The 18,336-nt window shown below is 52.3% G+C and overlaps 5 protein-coding genes across 5 annotated transcripts; 4 read left to right on the top strand and 1 right to left on the bottom strand.

Moving 5' to 3' along the window:
* Positions 1-2,177: 2,177 nt before the first annotated feature.
* Positions 2,178-3,898, top strand: LRP88_13685 (glycoside hydrolase family 43 protein; the record flags this gene model as incomplete). Its single annotated transcript, XM_083250043.1, has 2 exons — positions 2,178-2,331; positions 2,397-3,898. 2 exons carry the CDS (start codon positions 2,178-2,180, stop codon positions 3,896-3,898), a joined length of 1,656 nt encoding a protein of 551 aa, XP_083094377.1.
* A 2,121-nt stretch (positions 3,899-6,019) lies between these two features.
* Positions 6,020-7,033, top strand: LRP88_13684 (uncharacterized protein; the record flags this gene model as incomplete). The annotated part of the gene is made up of 1 exon (XM_083250042.1): positions 6,020-7,033. One exon carries the CDS (start codon positions 6,020-6,022, stop codon positions 7,031-7,033), a length of 1,014 nt encoding a protein of 337 aa, XP_083094376.1.
* Positions 7,034-8,625: 1,592 nt separating this feature from the next.
* LRP88_13683 (Cupredoxin) lies at positions 8,626-9,318 on the top strand (the record flags this gene model as incomplete). Its single annotated transcript, XM_083250041.1, has 2 exons — positions 8,626-8,978; positions 9,033-9,318. The coding sequence occupies 2 exons, from the start codon at positions 8,626-8,628 to the stop codon at positions 9,316-9,318; spliced, it is 639 nt and encodes a 212-aa protein (XP_083094375.1).
* A 365-nt stretch (positions 9,319-9,683) lies between these two features.
* Positions 9,684-11,831, bottom strand: LRP88_13682 (PAN/Apple domain-containing protein; the record flags this gene model as incomplete). The annotated part of the gene is made up of 1 exon (XM_083250040.1): positions 9,684-11,831. The coding sequence occupies one exon, from the start codon at positions 11,829-11,831 to the stop codon at positions 9,684-9,686; it is 2,148 nt and encodes a 715-aa protein (XP_083094374.1).
* A 3,757-nt stretch (positions 11,832-15,588) lies between these two features.
* LRP88_13681 (tRNA (cytosine-C5-)-methyltransferase) lies at positions 15,589-18,242 on the top strand (the record flags this gene model as incomplete). Its single annotated transcript, XM_083250039.1, has 3 exons — positions 15,589-15,609; positions 15,672-15,880; positions 15,938-18,242. 3 exons carry the CDS (start codon positions 15,589-15,591, stop codon positions 18,240-18,242), a joined length of 2,535 nt encoding a protein of 844 aa, XP_083094373.1.
* Positions 18,243-18,336: the final 94 nt, after the last annotated feature.

Raw genomic sequence — 18,336 nt, 5'->3', positions numbered from 1 at the left:
GTCATGGGAAGAAATGTGGCGGTCTTTGAAGCCCTCCCCCCCCCCCCCCCCAAACTCTGTTCTAAAAGTGATTTCAAGGTCACCCTAGTCCTCACGCAAGTAGTCAACCAGGTCCTTAGGCACTGGGGACGTGAACGCTCTGTTGGCCAGCGAAGAGTGGTCGCGGGAGCCCCCAAGAAGTCCAGGCTCGTTCTCAACCTGAACCATGATGATAGTAGAATGCTCTTGGTCGGCTTGCTTCAGATGTTGCATCAATTTCGTAAATGCTTTGGCGTCGGCCGACACAAGTTTAGAAGACAGAGGCGAGAGAGTGTGAGTGATATCCACACCACCGGATGCGTTCTTCACCAGTGCTGGGGGGGAAACGTGTTGGATTCGTCTTGACCTATGACGGTGTGTACGTCGAAGCACCTAGTTCATATGTATTAGTGACTACCCAGTAGTGAAACCAAGCTGAGGACGAACCGTTCTTGTATGCCCCGAACCAGAGAAGAATCAAGTGAAGCCCGTGTCTTCGAGCCGCCTGGATCGAGAGATCGAGCTGCTCAAAGTCAAACTCGCCCTCTTCAGGCTCAATCTGCTCCTAACCGACTGAGCCAAGCAAAGTGTTAATGTTGGCTTCTACCATGGTGGGCCACACACGTTCCATGTATTCTGCACTTGAAAGTGACGGGTTTTGCAGCTCGGCTCCCCTGACAAGGAAAGGCTTCCCGTGATGAAACGCTTTGAGTGCGTTGATAAACTCGCCGTCTTTTCTCTCATCATTCATCGCTAATCGGTATAGCTGAGCCCGAATAGACTTTAGCCGGGATCAGCCGCTCTGGCTGAATGCCATGCATAGATATTGCAACAAGGTTCAGCTGTGGTTGATCAGTTTGGCCGCTCATTCGTATTGAGCCAATCGCAGCATTTACGGCTACTGGTTTTTGGCGGATTGGCAGCCAAGAAGGATAAGTTAACCGTAGGGCCAATGAGCGGGTTTATGACTTCCATTGATCAAGCCTTGGAACACCTAGAGTGATGCGCCAAGAGCAGCCCTCAGGATTCACACCACAAGGGCCATAGTGCGCCATGCAAGCCGCTAAGGCTGCACCACCTTACTACCCATATCCCGGAAAACTGGCATGTTTCGGGGGAAAGAAGTGCGAAATAGACCAACCTCGGATAATTTGATCCCGCCATGGGCATCTTGCTACCAGCACTGTTGCCCTGTACAAGAGTCGGTCGCGTCGTGTTGCCAAATATCTGACCAAGGTGATAGAGAGACTCTTTTCATGAACATACGATGGATGACTCACGGGACAGACATGCGAGCTGGATCCTCCTCCCAGACTATGACGACACCCGGAACCCTAGCTGTATTGTTCTCTTTCGACGCCAGTTCCGTCTTCCCAGTCAACTCTCCGCCTTCAGCATCTCCGTTATCGCCGATACTCGCTACCGTCTCTTCCTCAATGGACACTGCATCAGCGTCGACCCTTGCAAAGGCACTCCGCCTCACTTTAGTTATCAGATTGAACCTCGATGCTAATCTGCTCAGCGCCGCTTTATGTGATATCGTCGATAATTCTTGGCGTCCTCCCAGGAGACCAGGGCTTCAGAGTGGCCCAGGTAAATCCGGCACCGAAACTTGTCGAGGTAGCAAGGGGAACGGTTACGACGCCATACGGGCCGATCATGGTAAGCTGGAGTCCTTCGGCGCCTAGTACAATGCATCGTCCCATAGAGCAGATCACGTATTAGGCATTCTAGCCGAGTTGTCAGTTTGTCTAAAATGATGGTCAGTGAAATAAGGTGTATTATTCACTCTTGAATGATTCCCGAGCTTCTATTTGAACAGGTGCACGCAATTTGGTTGCTCCTTGGGGTTTATGTTGACCCCCTCAGGACGGGTGACTTACGTCTTGTGCTATTCAGTCACCTGCATATGCATTCATGCAGCTTGCGCTCATTCCTAGGCCACCCCTTGGTCTCTTTCTTCACTTGCCCCGCCTTCGGGATCATTTTAACCGAGTAGTGGGCTGTTCTGTTTAGCCGGACGGTTATTTGCCCTTCCTTAAAGCGGTGACTTTGTTGAGGCGATTCAGAGGCATCTCAAGTTCTTTTGTACCTATTTCACCCAAACCCTGCCCCTCGCCCAGAGAAATACTAGCATCGTTTGTCTTTATTGGTAAAGCATGGGCGAGAGTAACCCCATTATTCCCGGCTTCGCGCCGGATCCTTCAGTTGTCCGTATCGACGACACTTTCTATCTTGTCAACTCGAGCTTTCACATATTCCCTGGCCTGCCCATCTTCGCTTCAAAGGATCTTGTCTCCTGGGAACATATTGGTACGCGGCCATCTCACTCAAATCCCATCTCGTGGGTACGAAGCAATGGTTACTGACTGTTGTAGGCAACGCTATCAACAGGCCGTCTCAGCTTTCTCTGTCAGCAGCTACCACACGGCTTCACAAGCTAGACGGCCCTCCCAGCGATGTCATTGTTGAAACAGGAGGCCTCTGGGCTCCAACCATTCGCCATCATCGTGGGAGGACGTATATCATCTGCACAAACGTTTGTCACCTGGACCTAGAGCTGAAGCCCGGTGAGGAGCCGCCGCATCCTTCCGAGCTGGTCGAGACAAAGAACTTTATCATCTTCACCGATGATATCGCGTCTGACCGGTGGAGTGACCCGGTCTATGTGGACTTCTGGGGTATTGATCCGGACCTCTTTTTTGATGATGACGGTCGGGTCTTTATCGCTGGATGTTTATGGAGCAAGGATCTTGTAGAGGAACCCACCATCCACGGCATTGAGATCAATATCGATACCGGCGAGCATCTTGCACCCCCGAGGCTCATGTGGACTGGCTCAAGCAAGATCACACCCGAGGGCCCTCACATCTACAAGCGAGACGGCTGGTACTACCTCCTCATTGCCGAGGGCGGAACATTCGAAGGCCATCAGATTTCAGCTGCCCGCTCTAGAGACCTCTGGGGGCCGTACGAGGACTGTCCTAACAACCCCGTTCTGGCACCAAGCCCTGGGAGCAGTGGCTACAAATATATTCAGCACAACGGCCATGGAGACCTGGTCCAGGATACTCAGGGCAACTGGTGGATGGTGTGCCTAGCTGTTCGAAAGGACCAGCAGGGACGATACGGAATGGGCCGTGAAACCTTCCTGACGCCAGTCCAATGGCCTACTGGAGATTCGTGGCCGGTGATCCAGCAACCTATTGAGTCTTTTCCCGCTCAGGGCAAACAGGATAGTATTCCCTCTCGTCTGAATCCCACGGTTGATTTGGTCTACCTACGCGACCCAGACCTCAGCGCCTATCAAATCAGTGATGATGCTCGACAGATCACCATCCAAGCATCTTCGACAGATCTCTCCGAACCCTCGGCTACCGTGTCCTTCGTGGGCCGAAGAAAACGCTCTCTTCACGGAGAAGATCGTGCGGTTCTCACTATAGACCAGGCGGAATCTTCGTCTTCGGTGATCGCAGGTCTGGCTTGCTTCAAGGACGAACACCGCTACGCAAGAGTCTTCTATGACTTTTCCGACCATCATATTCACTTTGAAATCAAGAACGCCGGAAGAGCCAAGGCCATATGCAGTCGTACCGAAGTCGCCTCGCCGAAGGACACGGGAAATCCAACAGGCGCCTTTGACATTCACTTCAGGTTGATGTACTCGGAGTCAAACCTTGATTTCACGTGGATGACTGAGCACCCTGAGACAGGAGACACCGGCTGGGTGTTGGCTGGCAATATTGATATCTTGGATCTGACAGATCGGGACTTTACTGGTCCTTGTGTGGGTGTCTTTGCCACGAACAAGAAAGGGGACGCTAGTTGCGAGTGCACCTTTAGGGATGTTTCGATCTGCATCAAACAGACGTTAGATTAGTACGCTTCGTAATTATATAAGCATTACTTCATATTATGAGAGCAGAACATCTTGCTACTAACCTCTGTTGGTTTTGGCGAGAAGAGCTGCCCGTATAGGCGTAGGGTTATCGACTTCCGGCGTGATCGGCATCTGACTGGCCTCTTTAACTCAAGAGTACAGGCTGCTCGTACTTGGTGGATGCTATCTATAACTTATGAGAAAACTCGAAGCGCACCCCGTTGAGAGGAAATCAAAGGTGCCTGGATGTCGACCCTCTCCGAGCTGCTGGCTAAAGGATTCAGCTCTCTTATGAGATTAGCCTTCGTTCCCTAGATCTGTAGAATACCCATCCCATGGGATTTCTTCCAGGCAAGGAATCGGGAAGAGTGAAGTGGCTGATTGTGTGGGGTAATCGTGGCCTGTAGGTTGTACAGTGAGTATCATGGTTAGTGTGGTGCACCCTCGCTGCTTCGGTACAAAGGTTAGCGAGGCTATACATGTGCCCCTAGGCACACAAAATAAGTGAGATGAGCAAGTTGACCCAATGTCTTCATTTATTGTTATTTGGGCTGGTTTGCTCGGTTCCAAGGGAGTCTATCCCCCCGCAACAGCTGCTTGCTCTCCGGTGAGGTAGCGCAACTTTGCAAGTGCAGAGTCTGGGGTCCCTGCAAATCCTCTAGCAGAGCACTCAACTGCTAGCCGAAGCCTGGATCACTGAATTGGCAACCTTCATCTTCTCTGGTTAATCCGTACATGATGTGGGGGCATCTCCATCTAGGCGAGGGACATGAGCCGGCCAGCAGTCGGGCCTTGGCTCGGCATTCGGCATAGCTAACGTCCCATATGACGCATCACACAGTATAAAATACGTTTGCCTGCTCAGCCTCCATGTCGAAGGCCCCTCCCAAATCCCCAAGATTTCATTCAACCCCTGTCAAGAGGTGCCCACCCCAACAAGCGGAAACTACGCGATTGGGTGGCATGAATCAACAGCAGCAGACTCGATCCCATCATCTCAGAGGCGCCTGATACGAATAAACGAAAATTCAAGTCGCCTTAACAACGGTATCTTCTAGCGTGCCTTATGCGCATACTCTCAAGCTAGTGGGCAGCTATGTGTAGAACAATGGCCATGCCGTGACGTAAAGGCCGTCTCATTTGATTTGGATGACACGGTGCATCTGAGAAGGCCCATCTTGTGCAAGGAACTAAAGAATCAAGGGGCCAAGTAACTTTAAGGGATGCTATTTTCGTTTAGGTACCGGGTATAAAAGGGTCTCAACCCGTTTCTCTTGAAGAGCCAAGGCTTCTTTGAACACCTTCTTTTGCCTTCCGTCTATATACCGGCCTCTAAACTCATCTTCTTTCCAGAGAATCGCCGAGATATCGTCAAAAAAAAAAAAAAAAAAGGCCATGTTCTCCCTCACAGGTTGGGCAGCCTGGCTTACCTTGGCACCATATACCACCGGCGCGACAACCCCTTTCGGTTCCACATGCTCCACCATCGCCTCAGACCTACAGTTGGAAAATACAACCGTCTGGTTCTCCGAGTATGTACCCTCAGGGACGAACTTGACCATTGAAGGCCTGGACCCGTCCTGCGGCGCGACGTGGTAGGTAGTCAGTGCAGATATGTGCCGTATCGCGCTCGTAGTCAAGACTTCTCACTGCAGTGAGATAAGCATGGAAGCCTGGCTACCGCGGAACTGGACCGGTAGATTTCTGAGTGTCGGCAATGGAGGACTAGGTGGATGTCAGTTGCATACCTCGGCGAAATGGTGACCACACAGCTAATGAAACTATGACTGTAGGTATCTCGTATGGAGATATGGCCTACACTACGTCCCAAGGATTTACATCAGTTGGTGCAAACAGCGTGTGTGCATCAAAAGTGTCTGGTTGCTACCGAGACTAATAACATCTCCAGGGGCACAATGGAACAACGGTAAAAACGCTACTCAACAACTCAGAGTCGACTACGGACTTTTCATATCGATCGTGAGTGTACCTTTCTCAAACACACTTCTATTAGAATTGAACTCGATCTACAGAGTGCACACTGGCGTGGTTGTGGGGGAAATGATCACAGAAATATTCTATGGCCAACCTCATACCAAGTCGTACTACTTGGGTTGCTCCATGGGGGGACGCCAAGGTTTTAAGGAGGCACAAGACTTCCCGGCTGACTTTGACGGTATCATCGCCGGGGCTCCAGCACATGCCCTGGGCAACCTGACATCCTGGACTGGCCACTTTTACCCCCTCACTGGTAACATCACCAGCCCCAGATTTGTTCCCAAGACCATGTGGCTCGCCATTAAGCGTGACGTATATGCCCAGTGTGATGGACTTGATGGGGCTGTCGACGGAGTCATTGAAACCGCTGAGTATTGTTGCTACGATCCGAGCGGCCTCATTTGCAAAGACGGGCAAACGAAAGACTGTCTCACCAAGGAGCAGGCAGAAACCGTCGCCAAGATCTACAGCCCTCTCCTCGACCACCATGGCAACTTTGTCTACCCTGCCATGAACCCCGGCTCCGAAGACAACACGGCGTCCATATGGTTCAGCGGCGCCCCTGTATCCTTGTCATACGAGCTGATTCGGTACATATACCTCAAGGATCCGGAATGGGACTCAGCCACGCTCAACTCATCCGACTATTCATACTTTTGGGCCGAGAACCCTTTTGGGTTCAACGCCTGGAAAGGTGATCTGAGCCCTTTCCGCAACAGAGGCGGGAAAGTCATCACCTACCACGGTCAGATGAACTCGGTGATTACGTCTGGGATTTCAGAGACATACTATGAGTATGTCTCCAGGTCCATGCAGTCCTCATCAAAGGAGCTAGACGAATTCTACCGCTTCTTCAGAATCGGCGGCATGAATCACTGTGCCCTGGGTCCAGGGGCATGGAACTTTGGACAGTCAGGTCCTACCACGCACATGGACGCCGAACGCAACGTCCTTACTGCCATCGTCCGCTGGGTAGAACAGGGCATCGCGCCCGATACGCTCACGGGGACAAAATACATCAACGATACGATCAGTCTAGGCGAGGAATTTCAGCGCAAGCATTGCCGCTATCCATTGCACAACGTCTACCGAGGGGGCGATCCGAGGGGTTCTGAGGCCTGGAGTTGTGTAGAGTAATTCTGGTGGATGAGCGTGAGCCTGCAAAGCTGTCTAGTATAAGGTCGAGCTGAAGCATGGCCAATATTGATCTACTTGACGGCGGCCTGGGCCCCTGGTGCTTTGAGATTTGTTCATGGCACTCTTTGGGTAAAGGTCGATCTCAAAGAACGAAACCAAGTCTTTTTCACTTTCTGTGTATTATTATATCTAAGACACACTCAGCCGAGATGGCCACTCAAACTGTTGTCAGGTCCCAGACCATGAGGCCTAATGCTTTGAAATATGCAACGACTTGATGCCATTTTTTATTTACTTAGTAATTTGATACAAAGTTTTAATGGGCTGATAGTCTAGATTTACCATTAAAAATCAAGTTGGGGTTTGAGTTTGAATATATTAATCCTTTACGCCAAGGGTTGTCTCGGTTACGTTCAAACATCGGATATAATACGAACCAAGTGCCAGCGCCGACGGGAATAACACTAAATAACCTAACTCGATATCAACTGTCAAAGGCATCATAGTTTGGCTCATTCTCTACTGTTGGTGTCACCTGCAGGGTTGGTGGTTGTGTACATCATCCTGTACGCCCTTTCTCATGATGCTCTAGGGTGGCTAACAGTGTCTTCTGTCGAGATTTATTCTAAGCTAGGTATCTAATTAACCCTGTTTGCAAGTTGCATTTTTGGGTCAAGTATCTGTTTATGGAAACGAAACCTGAGACCAACATTGCAGAGCTGAAACACAGCGCATCAAGTTGCCCGTGTCTTATATGCTATGCACAGGAGCTAAGCCATGTATATGTGCAGGTTGAATTTCGCAGACAAAGGTGTGTGCTGTCTGTCAGCAGTCATGGCACACGTCAGCATTACTGTGTCTACACTGCATTCACGATGCATCTGCCATTGGGGTAGAGAATTCCAAGACAAACAGACACGGAGGGGGAATGGCGGCACCTTGGAGGCCTAGAGAACTTCTCCCACCCGGCTTGATTTGAAATATTGCCCATGCCTTGAGAGTTTCAATTCGACCAGCCAAACCAAAATTCCTCACTAGCATGGATGCAAAGCTTCAAGCTTGGCTGGCCAGAGGCTGTGCTGGATATGACGGCTGTCGCATCGTCTCCAATTGGGCCTGAGACCCTTGCCCTGGCGAAACCTTGTCCCTTTCTGGGGGTCGCTTCGACGGCATGCATCTGCCGGCGCCAAAGGCAATTCAAGGGCAATTAGTGCATACGAGAGGGTGAGGCCTCGGCTCTTGGGGGCTTCCGGTTTGATCAAGCGCGCCTTTTGAGTGAGTGAAACGCTGCTTGGCTCTACCCCGACTCGGGCACATCAAACTGTCCGTCGTCGTGGCTGTGTAAGAGATGCGTCCAGGGGCGGCCGCCTCTTGCTTCATCCCTGTTTGAGGCTAACCCCTCGACGGGTTTGGGGATGCTGTATTGTTTTTGGTCTTGATATTCAGAGTATAAAGAGCTTGAAGGTTGACTCGGTTTTGTTTTGATCATCAATCAATTTAATCACACTCATCTTTTGTATATACAAGCCAGCCTTGCACCTCTATTTATCCACCTGTCTTTCACCATCAAGCACATCAATCAACCAATCACAATGCACTCCTCTGCCCTCCTCTTCTCTCTCATCCCGGCCGCTCTCGCCGCAGTTCATAAGGTCAAGGTCGGCGACGGAGGCCTCACCTTCTCGCCTGCCGATCTGAAGGCCGCCGTGGGAGACACTGTCGAGTTCCACTTCTACCAGGGCACACACTCTGTCGCCCAGAGCAGCTTCGACAAGCCTTGCGAGCCCCTCAACAGCACCAGCTTTTTCAGCGGTGACTTTGACGTCAAGGATAAGGTCAGCAATGAGGTCTTCACCGTCACCGTCGAGGCCGAGACCCCCATCTGGTATTACTGCGCCGTTCAGGGCCACTGCCAGAATGGCATGGTTGGTGTCATCAATGCTCCGTAAGTTTGCTCCGACACTCAATAGCTCGATGGCATACTGACCCTTTAAATTAGATCCAGCGGACAGAGGACCCTCGCGGCCTACAAGAAGGCCGCTGCCGATGTTGATGAGACCGTCGAGCCCAAGTCGACTGGCGGCGGCGAGCTTGGCCCTGCTGCCACGGCCTCCTCAGGCTCTTCTGAGGGTTCCACATCGACTGGAAGCGCCGCCTCCGGCACCGCCAGCTCGACCGAGAGCGCAGCCCCCAATGCCGGCATGGAGGCCCGGGGCGAGATCCGTTGGGGACTCATGAGCCTGGGTGTCGCCATGGCTGGTTTCTTTGGCGGTCTGATGATGTAAACGGACATCTAAAAGGGATGGTCTCAGACTATGAGAATGATCACTGTCTGTGAGAATGGAGGAATTTTACTGCCAAGAGCAAAACGGATCGCCGGCCTAGAGCCATTCACAAGGGATCCAAGTTGAAACACAGCTGCTAGCCAGCATGTAATGACTGTACTTTGAATACCCAAATCAATTGAGAATGTATCAATACACTTGATGAGTTTATAAACATGCCGACAGCATGCAAATGAACTGAAAGAAAAGTATACATTAAGGAAGGGTGACCATATATAGGCCCTTGTATTCTCTATGGCTAGTCGTCTGAACGATCTTCCATCCTCATACACATCTAGCTTCTCCCTTTCTATGAGAAACTGGTTCTAGGCAAAGTTTGCAGCCTCAGTTGTAGTGGCAGCACGGGTCGAGGTCAAGAGAGTTGTTGCGGTGTTAGCCCCAGGGGTGGCCAGGAAGAAGTTGGCATTGTTCGGAGCAGCACACGTGTTGTCAGGCTTGGGAGTATTGTCATTCCTAGGCTGAGCGTAGGTGGTTAAAGCCATGTTCTTGCCGTTGCAGGCATAGCAGTCGAGGTCAACAAACTCGAGGAGGCTGGAATCGTCGGCCTCCGAGATATCCTCAACGCGGTCCGTGTACAAGAGACAGTTGCGCTGATCATTCGGATCGGAGGACAGGGAGAAGGCAACGCAGCCCGTGTAGGTTGCGCAGGCTCCAGCACACGTCTCTTCGGGCGTGCAGTCTGGCGCGGTGAGTCTGAGCCAGGGTTGCGCACACTGCTTGAGCGTGGCCTTTCGGCGGACACAAGTCGGCGCTGGCGTATCGGCAAACTTGTTTAAGCAGACGTTATCAGCTGGGGGCTGCCAGCAGGGGATTTGCCAGGCGCAGCTGCGGTCGTAGGCCCAGATGTTTGTATCGCCAGAAGGACCGGTGGGCGAGTCGGCGGACAGTCTGGTCGAGTAAATGCGGCATTCTTTGTGGCAATCATTGACATAGCGATACTCGAAATGGCCGCACTCATCATCGCCGAGGCAGCGGGCCGCACACTGCTCCTTTTCAATGTTTCCCACGAAGGAGAAGTAGAAATCTGGGTCCGCTGTGACAGGTCTCTTGTCGCAGCCCTTGCCGGCATCAGGGTTGGATCCAACGTTGGCACAGATTCTGCTGATTGTAGGCTCCGATGATGCAGAGGATGTAGTTGAGCTGATGGTGGTGGACTCCTCCGAGGCAGTGGTGGATACCTCAGAAGCAGTGGTCGACTCCGCCGAGGTAGTGGTCGACTCCTCAGAAGCCGTGGTGGATTCCTCAGAAGCAGTGGTGCTCTCGGATGCCTCCTGGGAGGTGACGGTAGACTCGCTCTCGGTTGTGGATTGGGCTTCAGTAGTTGTGCCAGTCTCGGCATCTTCAGTCTGTGAAGTCTCAGAAGCAGTAGTCGTGCCAGTTTCAGAGTCCTCTGTTTGCGATGTCTCGGTGGCGGTGGTGGTGCCAGTCTCAACATCGCTGGTTTCAGTGCTAGCAGCCGTGCTGGTCTCGACATCACTAGTCTCGGTACCGGTAGTCGTTCCAGTCTCGACATCAGTCTGAGAAGTTTCCACGCCAGTAGTGGCACTCGTCTCAGCACTCTCAGTCTGCGAGGTCTCAGTACCGGTGACAGTCTGACTCTCCGTCTCAGGAAGCTCAGTGCTGGAAGCAGTCTGAGTCTCGGTCTCAGGGAGCTCGGTGCTAGTAACAGTCTGGCTCTCCGTCTCGGGAAGTTCAGTGCTGGTAGCAGTCTCAGTCTCAGTCTCAGGAGGCACAGTTCCTGTAGAGCTGGCCTGCGAAGTCTCGACATCGGCAGTAGTTGTAGGGGCTTCGACATCGTCGTCATCACCAACGAGGTCATAGTCGTCAATGTTCTGAGGAGTAACCTGGTTGGACATGAAGATGGAGTCGACGTAGATCATGGCAGCGCTGCCACCGCTACACTGCATCTGAATAGAAAAGGTAGCGGAGCTGGCCGGGGCACTGGCCTGCTTGACGACGGCACTGTAGGCCGCAGTAGGGCCCGAGGTGAAGAGCGCCTGCTCGTAGAAGGGATCACCACCGAGGTAAGCTCTGATAAAGCAGCTATCCGTGGTCTGGGGATAGAGGACAATGGCGGTATAGAATCGGATAGTGTAGGGGGTAGACGGGTTCAGACCAGTCACCTGCTGTGAGATGCCAACATCCGGACCCAGAGCTCGCTTCGGACTAGAGTCGGCATGCATTTGAACACAGCCATTATCCTTGCTACCGTCGCCCTTGTATCCCTCATCCGCATGCTGAGCATCACCGCTACCCTCAAAGTCAACGATGCCACCATCGGGAGCTCTGCGGGCGAACTTGGCGCCCTTGAGCTCGTTGGTCACCACAGGAGCACTCGTAGACGTCGTCGTGGTCGCAAGATCCGTAGTCGCGCTGGGTCTGCAAACACTAGCTGAGGCGAGTTGGACAGAACCCGAGAGGGCCAAGGCCGCCAGGGACACGATGGAACGCATCGTGAGCGAGTGGTTAACGAGAGAATGAAAAGATCAAAAGAGTGGACAACAAAAGTTGGATGATGGAGCCTCGAAGATCCGGCAGAGAATGAATGAGCCTTTCATATAGGGAGCATCTTGACCCGCCCCTGACCTGGCTTACACGGGCGAGCTCATTTAGAGGCGCTAGAACGGCGATAGTGGCATGCGAAGCCTTGTGGCTTTCAAATAGTTTCGCGGACGGCTCCGGGCTATCCATTCCCCATACGGCATTTGGAAAGCCCTCTCAACGGCCGATATTCCCGATGAAGAAGATTGGCGACATTCCACAATTTCAACGGGGCGTTGTTACGAGATGGAGAGCATGTCGTGTGGTCTTGTGGAGTTGACTTGGAGGATCTAGCAGCTTGGTTCATGGCGAGAAGCGATCAAGTGGTTGAAATGCTAATGCAGGGGTACTTAATGGTCTCTGAACTACTCGTACTCTGCACCCCAGCTAAATCCTCCCGATAAATGAAAAAAAGACCGTTATTGTTTCAGCTGGCCCAGAAATCGAGAATGGCGCATATCAGATCAATAGCGCGCCGAGCTAGAGACTAGCCCAGCCCAAGTCCCCTGATCGGCGGAGCTGCAAGGGCTTATGAGCAGTCATTGGCGATACGGATAAATAGATTAATATTGGCAAATAAATTCTCTCAGTGCCCTTTCAAAGTTGCTCTGCCCTCTCTATGGAGTATGTCTGGGAGCAAACAAAGAGTTGCGTGACAAGCAGCATTGTACTATTGTATGCCACTCTGGAGCCAGTCAAAGGTATTCAACAAATCAAACCGAAACCCCAATGAATGCGGTAGTAGTGATCCCAGAGACTCCAGATCCCAGTCGTTTTCTGTAGCGGTGTTTAGATGCTGATCAAGCACGCGCTGAATGATGACCTGACAGTCGCTACACATGATGCTATTTGGCGCAGTTGGGCCAACCCAATTCAGAAATGCAGCAAGTAAACTCAGCTGTTGGACGATACTCGACCGTGATAGCTCAGAGTTTAGGGGGTGAATGCCATAAAACGTTGGTCGAAGTAACTCTTGACAGAGGATGCCACCCCCTGGAGCGGCATAAGCCATTAACTATTATTCCGTTAGACACTCAACACTTGGTTGAGCCGTAACAACTCACCAGCCATTCGAAATTACGCCGCATTTCGGCGAATCGATCCTTGTGTATCCAGAGGACAACCGTGACTCTGACTAAATCAAAGCTGGTGGCAAGCAAGTTGCCCTCGTCAACCCCACCGTGCTGGAGGAGCAGCCTCTCCACCAAAAAGATGTTTCGCAGATGAGCCAGATAAGTCAGGATCCTGACATAAAGAATTTTAATGTCAAGATCGGGGTCAGACAGATCCTCGTGGTTGTATTTTAGGCTCGAGGGGTATTCAGAAAAGACTTTTAGTTGGCGTGCCTTGATGCTTCTGGCGGAATGTCAGCTAATGTGTCTCTAAGAAGCCAGTCAACGTACTCGAGGTAATCGAGTGTGATATTAGTATCGTTACCGAGTGCAACCTCGACCAGTTCATCGAGGGCATAAGACATCATTATGCGTGCCCTCATGAGCGTGACGCTGCGAACCCTTCCTTGGGTTTGCCATCCTCTGTCGTCCAGCGTCTTCATAGCCTCGGCCAGAGTAGCCTCGTCCGACATTAAATCCTCATCTTGAAGATCCAAGGGTAGCGCAGTTGAGCAGTAGCGGCGACTTATGAGTGGGGGTCTGCCAGAGAAGGAAACGACGGATTTGTCGGTGAAGAAGATATAAGAAAAAAGACGCCGCTTATATTCGGTGCAGAATGAAGGTACTTCTTTCTGGACCTGTGATTTTGAGGCACCGTCCTGAGCGTGAAGCCCGAGGAAAATCATCATGGACACAGCTAAGCTGTGCGACTCCCAGAACGTAGAGCCTATCTTGATTCAGCATCTAGTTCTCAGGCATGCAGCCATGGACTTACTCGCGTCTCCATAAATCAACGTCCCAAGTGTACCCTTTCGACGGCAGAGATCAAGAAGGAGGGCGTTTCCCGCTGTAAAGTGACGTGAGATTTCGATGCAGTAGCCCAGGCTAGTTAAAGCAAGTTCGGTTGATTCTTTGCCCGGCACCCACTGCAGTTGACGAGGATCAAGAGACCCAAGAGCATCTGATAGACCTTCTATATGAGCCCAAAGGAGACCGATCGCTTCCCATCGTAGCTTGTGACCACAAAATTGATCCATCCAGTCTTTTGCACTGGTCAAATCATCTCTCATAGGCCCTGCTGTGTTGTGGCATAGCACTTCGGCAACCTTTTCCAGAGGGGAATCGTGTTGAGCAAAGTACCTAAATATGTCTTGAAGCGATTGAATAATTCGAGCTACCGCAACATGGGTCCAGGATTTCTTGCTGGCGGACGAAGGATCACCGTGGAAAACCATGCAGGCGTCTTGTTGGCCTGGGAGGTACTGCAGAACGAGAAGACACATCTGACGAGTCGGGAGAGGCAGATCGCGAAATCCAATGTCCAACTGGGATTGCTGACGAGATGTTTCTGACTCAATATTTTGAGAGTCGGGCTGTTCGAGGATGGAGAGGCTGTCTCTGGTTTCTTTAAAGACAGAAGCATGACTTGTAGACCCGAGGTAGCCTGGACCAAAAACAGAGTTGCGCATTACCGTCCTGGAAGACTGAGATGACGGAGAAGATACTTCAGGTTGTTCCGAGTAAAATTGAATTCTGCTCCTCGAGCGTGAAGTAGTTGTTGTATAGACGCATCGGCTGGCCTCTCCTCGCTTTCGACATCGATCACAGCTGGGTCGGGTGTGATCACAGGCTACTTTGCGTGCTCGACATGGATCACAAGCTTCCGGTCTACCGTTCGGCCTTCGAGGCGGATGATTTTGAGTGGTTCTCATTTCATGTTCTGGAAAAGATTCAACTATGAGGTGAAGTTCACGTATAAGCTGAAGGTGAGGAACTCCTCGTGTTTAAGCTGCAGTAGCTCGGACCGAAACCATGAGAGGAAGATGCTACTGGCTCATTCTGCCTCGAAAACTGGGTATCCGGCTTCGGCTTCGGCTTCGGCTTGGCCTGCTTAACAATTTCTATTGGCCTCAGATATCGTTTTGAGGATGCAACAATTGACCAATCGTCAATGAATGTGATTTTTCCAACTATGCCAGTCTTTCGGATACCGAGATATATCACATCCTGGTTTCTTGAGTCGCGCACTAGCCCATGGTGCAAGGTTGAGCTCTGACTCCTCTCAAAGGCCTCAGTTTTATGAGAACAATTGATAAGAAAAATACTGAAATGATAAATGAATATCCTAATGAGAGGTGATACTTCAGATCTTTTATTTCAGATTTTAGTATTTCTATAATATCTTCAGAGCTGCTCTTGGAGGAGAACATACCAACACTCTTCTCTCGTTGGGAGGTGTGGGCGGCCCCCACCAAGGGCTGAGAAAACTGATAATCACTTGTCCCCATGCTTAACCAACTAGACGCAAAAAATTGGAGAAAACAAGAGAAAATGTGACATACCTCGAACAAAAGTCTGAGTATATCTTGCAACCCATATGCTCTCCCTGAGGATAATCTGTGGGTCACGGACCTGCAGCCCAGCCTCAAACCTAGCATTAGCGCGCAGGCGGGGTGCTGAAAAGCGTAAAAGCGGCGGGGCATGGCCTGGGTCTTTTTTCTGCCGTCAAAATTTCTGTCGCAAAGCTCAGCTCAATCACTCCAAAACATTTGCGACCATGGGCAAGAAGAGCTTCAGGGTACGCATTCCCCCGACCCCTAACGCGCCAATTGCGCTCTGCTGACGTGACGCGACACATAGGGAAAGAACAGGAGAGGCGGCGGCGGCGGCCGAGGAGGCGCGCAGGCCGGAGGCGGTTGGAGAGACTATCCCGTCATCCCCAAGGAGAACGAGAAGCTCCAGCGCTTCTACGACACCCTGCTCCAGCTCCCCGAGGAGGAGAAGAACGCTTACTGGGAGGCTCTCAGACGCGAGCTCCCCAACAGCTTCAGGTTTTGCGGTTCCAAAGGGTGCGTCTCACGTGTCGCGGTGTCGCGAACTGCCTGCTAACCTTGATCGCCACACAGTCACGCCCTCACCGTCAAGGGCCTCCTTCAGACCAGATACATTCCCGAGATCGTTAACATCGAGCACCAGGATGGTCGCCCTGTCGAGCCCCCTCAGCCTGTGCCCTGGTACCCCGACGATTTGGCTTGGTGGATGACCACTCCCAAGAACGTCATCCGCAAGTTCCCTCCCTTCGCCGCGTTCCAAAAGTTCCTGGTCTCCGAGACGAGCGTTGGAAACATTAGCCGACAGGAAGTCGTCAGCATGATTCCTCCTCTGCTGATGGACCTCCACCCTGGCATGACCGTCCTGGACATGTGTGCCGCGCCTGGAAGCAAGGCGGCGCAGCTGCTTGAGATGATCCACCAGGGCGAGGAGGCTCGTGTTCGCAAGGTTCTCCGATCTTTCGCCAAGGATGACGGTCTGGATCTGGGCGCTGAGACGCAAGACGAGCTCGAGGCCGATCTGGAAGCCGACCCCAGCGATGCCGGAAGAGCTACTGGTATGCTCATCGCCAACGACTCTGACTACAAGCGCGGCCACATGCTTGTTCACCAGTTGAAGCGACTCTCTTCCCCCAACCTTCTCGTCACGAACCACGACGCTACTCAGTTCCCCTCCATCAGGCTTCCCCCCAGGGAGGGTAACAGCAAGCCCACCTATCTCAAGTTCGACCGTATTCTGGCCGATGTTCCTTGCTCCGGTGATGGAACTCTGCGTAAGAACGCCAACATCTGGAAGGATTGGCAGCCTGGAAGCGCCCTGGGTCTGCACCAGACTCAGATCAGAATCCTGGTGCGAGCTCTTCAGCTGCTCAAGGTTGGCGGCCGAGTCGTCTTCTCCACCTGCAGCATGAACCCCGTCGAGAACGAGTCCGTCGTTGTTTCTGCCATTGAGCGATGTGGCGGCGCCGAAAATGTCGAGATCGTCGACTGCAGTGACCAGTTGCCCAACCTGAAGCGAAACCCTGGCATGAGGGACTGGAAGATTATGGACAAGAGCGCCAGGATCTGGAGCTCTTGGAAGGAGGTTGAGGACTTTGCCAAGGAGAGCCCCGACAACGTCATCCCCGGAAGAGTCGTTGAGACCATGTTCCCTCGGGTTGAGGGTTCTGACTGCGCTGATCTGCCTCTGGAACGCTGCATGAGAGTTTACCCCCACATGCAGGATACTGGTGGCTTCTTCATCACTGTTTTGGAAAAGAAGTCAGAGTTCAAGGCTAGAAATGAGAACGATCCCAAGCCTCAGGCCCAGCCCAAGGCCAACGGCGAGGCTCAGGCTGCTTCCGAAGAGAAGGAGCCCGCTAAGGAGGAGGCTGAGGCTGTCCCCGCTGCCACTGAGGCCGCCCCTGCTGCTGAGGAAGCCAAGCAGGAGGATGTCGCTATGGCGGATGCATCCACCAACGGACATAAGAGGCCGTTGGAGTCTGAGGATGCCGAGGATCAGCCCGCAAAGAAGGCCAAGACCGAAGTTGAGTCGTCAGCTAGTGCCACGCCTGTTCCTCAGGCTCAGGCGAAGAACCAGGAGGGCAGCAAGCCTCGCCGAAACGGCCCCGTTGAGGAGCCCTTCAAGTACCTTGACCCAGCTCACCCAACCGTCCAGAACATCAAGGACTTTTACCACATCTCTAGCCGCTTCCCCGATGATCGATACATGGTGCGAAACGAGATGGGTGAGCCCGCCAAGGCTATCTACTACACCAGCGCTCTCCTCAGGGATATCCTGACTGAGAACGAGGGCCGCGGAATCAAGTTCATCCACGGTGGTGTCCGCATGTACATGAAGCAGGACGCCCCGTCCGCTGAGGTTTGCCGATGGCGCATCCAGGCTGAGGGCATGCCCATCCTCCAGGGTTACGTTGGCGAGCCCCGCGTCGTTCACCTCCATAACAAGGAGACCTTCCGGAAGCTCCTCATCGAGATGTTCCCTCGTATTAACGATGGCAAGTGGGAGCGATTCGATGAGATTGGCGAGCGTGTCCGCGACATCGGTATGGGCTGCGCCGTCCTCCGTGTTGAGCCTGACGGCTCGGATCCCGACTTTGCTGAGCGTATGGCTCTGCCTATTTGGAAGAGCATTCACTCGCTCAACCTCATGTTGCCCAAGGAGGACCGATCTGCTATGCTTCTACGTATCTTTAACGACACCTCCCCTCTTATCAACGTTACTCTAGAGAAGCAAAAGGTCGCCCAGCAAGCTAACGAGGCCGAGGCTGGTGAGAAGGAGGCGGTCGACGTTGCGGATCTTCCTTCACCTGAGGAGCCTGCTGCGGAGCCAGTGAAGGAGGAGGCAGCGGGTGAGACCAAGGCGGAGGAGGCCGCGTGAAATGAGAATGGTAAACTGGGTGTAAACGTGTTTGATTAAATTTTGGTGTTGTTACAATGTTTAAATCATGGCCAGGGATGAACTCTTGATACAG

The sequence above is a fragment of the Fusarium phalaenopsidis genome (assembly GCF_050370095.1).
Source record: "Fusarium phalaenopsidis strain FUZ10S chromosome Unknown contig_32332, whole genome shotgun sequence".
NCBI classification, from domain to species: Eukaryota; Fungi; Ascomycota; class Sordariomycetes; order Hypocreales; family Nectriaceae; genus Fusarium; species Fusarium phalaenopsidis.
This window is presented reverse-complemented; position numbering and strand designations above follow the sequence as displayed.